The 6,313-nt window shown below is 56.2% G+C and overlaps 1 protein-coding gene across 1 annotated transcript; it reads left to right on the top strand.

The window, feature by feature from the left end:
• Positions 1-1,201: 1,201 nt before the first annotated feature.
• On the top strand, positions 1,202-2,037 carry LOC104273117 (C-C motif chemokine 3-like). Its single transcript, XM_009868329.1, has 3 exons — positions 1,202-1,268; positions 1,642-1,753; positions 1,932-2,037. The coding sequence occupies exons 1-3, from the start codon at positions 1,202-1,204 to the stop codon at positions 2,035-2,037; spliced, it is 285 nt and encodes a 94-aa protein (XP_009866631.1).
• The last annotated feature ends 4,276 nt before the right edge of the window (positions 2,038-6,313 follow it).

Genomic DNA, 6,313 nt, shown 5'->3' with positions numbered 1-6,313 from the left:
AGGGTGGCAAGACTTTGGAATAAATTGCCCAGAGATGTTGTGGCTGGCCCCTCCCTGGAGGGGTTCAAGGCCAGGGTGGACGGAGCCTTGAGTAGCCTGATCTAGTTGAGAGGTGTCCCTGACCATGGCAGGGGAGTATGATTCTATGATCTCTGAGGTCCCTTCCAACCTAAGACGTTCTATGACGTGGTGGGATCCTGCTGCTCCGTCCACCCACTTACAGCCTGGAGGAAAAAAAAGAGGGGATGGGGAAATAAACTTCAGAGCAGGGGATGTGCATGAGAGGCAAGGACCTGCAGAAGGGTCAGAGTGGTCGGGTGAGGAAGGGGGAGTCGAGCACAGTGGGGAGAAGCTCTCCCCAGGTTAACACGGAGAGGTTTGACCCCTTCCTGCAGGTCCTTCAGGATCTGGGGAGGCTTCAAGGCCACAAAGGGAGGCAAATGTTGGAAAAATGCCCCAGAACTTTGAATGCCACCGTTTCCTTCCTCTTTCCTCAGCCTGCCCTGAAACTGAGGGGCCGAGCCAGCCTCATCTGCAAGGGGGGGACTTGGCTGCACCCCCTTCTCCTTTCACCCCATGCACCCCAGCGATCAACAGCGATATGTGATGAGGAACTCACCGTCCTCTCCGTAGGGACACCATGGAATGGGAGGCGATTTGACACCTTGCAGAGAGTTGATGACAGCAGTGGTCACCACGTTTCTGCCTGAGGCTTTCGGGAGGGGTTTCACAAGCCAGCCAGCCACCTCCAGCATGTTTATGTTGGCTCTGGGGCTGAAAAGTGGCTTTTTTTTCATGGGAAGCCGGGCTTTGCCTTCCTTATTGCCCCACTCCATGGGTTTGGGAGCCCTCAAGCCCACACGTCTGCAGAGAACGATTTCCTTTCCCTCACAGACTCTGCGGTTCTCCCCGGACCTGCTTCAGAGGCAGAAGTTGCCGAAATCTGTTCAGTCTTTCTAGGTGTCGTCATTGCGGTTGCTAATCCTGGAGATCACACGTGACACGGAAATCCCCTCGGCCGAAGCAAATGTACTGGGCTTTCGCGTGAATTCGGTCGAAATTCTCTGGAAAAGGTGCGATATGGGGAGGGGTGGAGAGGATAAATTGCGGCACCTCTGTTGCCCGGTCTCAGAGCTGAGCTCCGAAGAAGAAGCAGCAGCAGAAGCAGCAGCCTGCGAGGAAGAGCCCTCACACAGCCACCATGCTCAGTCTACGGACGGTCCTGCTGCTCACAACGCTCCTCACCCTCTCCCTATGCTGTGATTCAGGTAAGGCACCTCCTGGGCCACATCGTGGGGCTCCACGGTGTCCCCGTTGCAGACGTCAGGTGAGAAACTCCACTGGGGAGCGGGGACGGTGCTGGTGGCAGGAGGAGCAACCCTGTGGTCAGGACAGGGAGGGATGGAGATGGCTCCTGGGGCTGGGTGATTTCGGCAAAGCCATCCAACCAGTGCTGGACGATAACCTGGAGCATCCTCCTGTCCTGGGAAAAATAGAGGGAACCTGGGGGTCCTCATGGACCTGCAGAACTTGTTGGACATTGAACTGATGGATGTTGTGTCCATCAGCCTTGTCACGGGGGAAAGTCATAGAGAATGCTTTCCAAAACCAATGTTCCTTGTCTCTCTTTGTCTTCTCCAGCCCCTTACACACCGTTCGAGTGCTGCTTCAACTACGTAAAGGGCCCTCTCCCGCAAACGAACCTGAAGGATTGCTACCTATCTCCCAAGGAGTGTTCTTTCCCAGCAGTTGTGTAAGTCCTGGCAATCTCCCCACCGCCGTGCTGTCTCCTGGGCTTGCTTGTAGGACACCAGGGGCAGCGTGCAGAGCCCAAGGGGAAGGAGAAGGAGAGCAGGGAAGGGGGGATGGCACGGACGCAGGCGGGATTACAACTGTAGTTTCTCACCAAGCTTCACCTTTCATCTCGGCAGGCTTGTGAACAAGAAAGGGGACAAGCTCTGCGCAGACCCAGAGGCGACTTGGGTGAAGAAAGTAGTTAAGAAGCTCCAAAAAAAGAAGCAACTTCAATTCCCATGATGTAGAGCCGCTGCCCTGGCTCAGGCTTCGCAACGTCCAGGTGGGAAGGAAGGTTTACAGCCATCCTCGCGGCAAGGGCTGTGGAGGTCCCCGACACCGAGGGACGGCACTGACTCCCCAGAGCCCTGCGTTGCATCGACCAGTCGGGCACAAGTTCCTGGGGTGCTGCCTGCCGGGCACAGCCCCGAAATAAAGGTTTACTTCACATGGTACTCGAGAGCGGTGTCCTTCCTTCTCCAGGCTCCATCAGCCACGCTGCTGGTGGACACGCGGAGCTGGCCAAGGGGCTCGGGTGGGAAGGGAGCTCCTCCTGCCTCCCAAAATCTCATGAGTCTCACTGGGGTGGGAGAGAGGGTGCTGCCTGGATCCTCTGGGCATCAATGGGACCTGAAAGGGGATGAAGGCTCCTCTGAAGGTGTTTAGGTGCGCAGCTGCCAGCGGTTTGGGGCTCTGAGCTTTCAGCTTGTCCCTTGCATGGCTGCATGCATGAGCAGAGCCTGGCCGCCAGGAGGTTTATCCGAGCTGTGCTGGCTTTCCCTGCAGAACTCCCTGGGCTTGGAGAAGAGCCGGGGGTTGATCCACCCACAGAAACCCCCTCCATGCCAGCGGTGAGCTCAGCAGTGACCCAGGGCTTGGGGGTGGCGAGGGGAATCGGAAGGGTGAGAGTGGGAGAACACGTGGGTGGAGAAAGGAGGTGGTTCAATAGGCTGCGCGCTGAAGCAGCGTGAGACAAGGGCTTCGCGTGCTCCTTCCCAAGTGGCAGCCACTGCCAGGGCTCCATCACTTGAGACGGTGACTCAGGAAGAGAAATGAGGTAACTCCAAACATCCACCTACTCCCTGCTTCCTTCCCTGAGGCCGTTTCCTCCCCTAAAGGAGAAAAAAAACAACCCCAAAACAAAAGCACCCACTAAAAAAAAAACAACAATCCACGAAGCAATGCAAAAGCCGTCGCTCAGCACCAGCCGGATGATGCGCGGGCAGTCCCTGAGCAATAGTCACCCTGGCAGAGCTGCTGCCAGAGCTCCTGGGGAACCAGATTTTGGCTGCAGCACCTCCCGTGGTAGAGGCAAAACCCATCCAGAGCTGAGGCATGACCCTGACAGGCTGTGGGGCTGGGAGCCAAGAGATCTCTGGGGTGCACCAGGAGATGCTTCAGGTTGAGGAAGCCTTTTGGACTGTTGCCTTTACTCTTCAGGAGCCTTCAGACCACGGAGACACCCTGTTTGCTTGGTCCTGTTGCCCTCTCCTGGCAGCTTTGGCTTGGATGCAGCCCCAGGTCTCTGGCTGGATGGGGAGGTCCAGCCGGGCACCGTGCAGGGGGTGAGCACAGCGTGCCTGGGAGGCCAGAGCCTCACCTCCATCCTGAGCCTTCAACCTCCATCCCCAGCATCAGGTCCCAGCGGTGACCTCCCTCACAGAACCAGCTTCACCGCGACGTCAGCCCCAGCTGAGCCCATCATGAGACCTTGAGCCTTGTCCCCTGGTGAACATGGGTCCCACCAACGCCTGCCCCACTGCGCACCTGGGTCCTGCCAGCCCCCTGAGCAAAAGCAGGTCCATGGGAAGGGCTGGCCCATCCCTCCTACCCGGTGACGGGCTGGAGATGGAGGCTGGCCCAGGCCACCAGGAGCAGGAGGAAGACTGAAGAAGAGGATGGAGCTGGTGCCCCTGAGCAATCGGAGCCAGCTGTGGGGCACCAGCCCCATGGCATCCAGCATCGTGGGGTGAGGCCAAGGGCCTGGGCCACGCTTTGGAGATGCCTTCTCCAAACAGTGCAGTGGTAAGTGGCTCCTGTCACCCGGGGACAGGGACAGGACTGGGGCTCTGAGGTCCCTGCCAGCACTTGCAGCAGAAACTGCTGGCAGAGGGTCTGGACACGGGACCAGAGAAGGGCGTCTGGCAGTGGGTGTGGGTCTGGGTAACCTGGGACCTGCTGGCCTGGGAAAGCCCTGCACAGCCATCAGGAGAGGGCACGGAGGCCAAGCAAACAGGGTGTCTCCGTGGTCTGAAGGCTCCTGAAGAGGAAAGGCAACAGTTCCAAAAGGCTTCCACAACCTGAAGCATCTCCTGGCGCATGCAAGGAGATCGGCTTTGGATTGTCATCACTACATCTGTTTCTATTCTTTTGCCTTGAAATGACACCTGAGAGAGCACAAACCCCTCCCCTGGCCTCTGACAGGTCATCTAATGCTACTTGGGTTGTCATCACCACGTGAGATCTAGGTTTGACCTCTGCAAGGTCTTTCTGCTACCTACCATAGCATTTGTGATACTGCTTCCCTCCACATGTTTCCTATCGCCTTTTCCATCTGCTGCGGCAAGAAAGCTCTGGTGAACTTAGCAAAGTCATTTTTTTGTTAGAGTTTTACCTTTTGGCCACACTGGTGGTGAGGAAGACTTCCTCCAGAGAGGGTTTTGGTGGCATCGGTGTCAGCAACCAACATCCCCACCGTGCAAGTGTCTCGTGCTCCTCCATTTTCTTCGGCATTTATCATAGGCAGAGGATTCACATACCCTGTCAAACTATGAATTTTTATGATGACCTACTCAAAAAACCAAAACATTGTATGAGTCAGAGAATATTCCCCATCTCTACACTGTGGTTTTTTTCTTTCCATTCGTGGCTACCCACTTCGATCTCTAAAGTAGGGTTTTTCCTCAGTCAAAAAATTGTGGTTAATTATAAACTAGAGTGAAGCTGCTGTTGGTCTCAACACCAATAAAATCACACAGAGCCCGTCTCTCCTCCTCTCTCTCTGGAGGACGCTGCTTGCCTTGGGCATTTGCCTGTGCAGGCAAATCTAGGGGAGGTCCTGGAGCTCCACACCTGGAGCAGAGGTTCTGCCACCGGTGGCGATGGCCCGGGAGGTCACCGGGAGCACCCCAGGCACAGCAGCTTTGGAGGGGGTGGAGAAGACTAAAGCCGAGCCCAAAGATCCCCTGCTGGGGCGAAAAGCCTCCAAAGAGCCTCATGGGACCCCTCCAGGCCTTCAAACACCCCACATGCACCGATTCGCTTTATGAAGAGCAGATCATGAAGGCATCTACTGACACTTCTGATGGGACTGAGGATGGGTTTAATGAGCTAAGAGAAAGGAAGAGCGACCCTGTGCCTCAAAGCCTGGAATAGAGAGCTCAGCCCTTGGCCTGTGAGGTTTTCCATGTGCAGAGACCTTGGCTGGAAGAAGCCATTGGCTCAGCTCTCCCTTAAAGACAGCCCTCCCTTTCTAACCCACGTCCAGGAGGTGGTGTGACCCCGCGGCTTCTTGACCTTGAGGGTCTGTACATCAGGGCCATGGTAGAGGCTGCAAAAGGCAAGGTGGGAAAACCAGGCTGGGGGGGTGCGGAGGCCATAGAAGGGGGGCTCAGGGGTTGGGTGTCGGGTTTTTTTTGTTCCTGCAGAGCCCTTTCCTGGGGAAAGTGGCATTAGGACCCTTTGGTGCCACCCTGTTGCCGTGCCAGGCCAACAGCGCCGATGACCTGCAGCCTACCTCTTCCAAACCCGAGCTGTCAGCACATTGGTTTCGATTCCTTCTCCTTTCTCCTTCCAGAGCAGTTGTGCAAACATGAGCTAATCTTCAAGGAAGTCTGTTTCCTCCTTTTTTCTCTAGGAAGCCCTGGCTTGTCTCAGACCCAAGGCGCGGCCAGGTCCCCTCCCACCATCATCCCACGTGGGTTCCCAGCAGGTCCTCACCCTCTCCTTGCCCACAGACCGCAGCCATATCTCGCCTTCCCGGGGAGCAGGTCTCTGCATGGAAGCTGGGCTGATGTCCAGCAGTGCTCCGTGGTGCTGCCAGAGGGCTCTGTGCCACCCCCAGCTCCCTCCCTTGGGGTCCTCTCAGGGGACTGGGATGACTCTCTTGGGGTTGTGGGAGGGTGTGTCTGAGCTCCCTGCACAAATGAGCCAATTGTACCCAAGCAGTGATGTCTGAAAGAGCATTGGTTTAGTGGTGGACCTGGCAGTGTTGGGTTAATGGTTGGACTCCACGATCTTAAAGGTCTTTTCCAATTTAAATGTGATTCTATGATAATCACAGGCCTCCATCCCTCTTGACCACCTCATTTTGATCCCATCACTGGTATGGGAGGCAGAGGCCATGTTTGGGCTCAGACCCGGACTCTCCTCACTACTGCATTTCTTCCCCTTCTAGAAAGTTTCCTGAACCCACCAAAAGCATCTCTGCCACTCTTTGCTCTGGGGTCCATTCTAGTTTGGTCCAGTGTGGCTGCTTCTGCCTGACAACATCCCATCCCACCCCACCCCATCCATCCCA

The sequence above is a fragment of the Apaloderma vittatum genome, unplaced genomic scaffold (assembly GCF_000703405.1).
Source record: "Apaloderma vittatum isolate BGI_N311 unplaced genomic scaffold, ASM70340v1 scaffold14724, whole genome shotgun sequence".
Taxonomy (NCBI): Eukaryota; Metazoa; Chordata; class Aves; order Trogoniformes; family Trogonidae; genus Apaloderma; species Apaloderma vittatum.
This window is presented reverse-complemented; position numbering and strand designations above follow the sequence as displayed.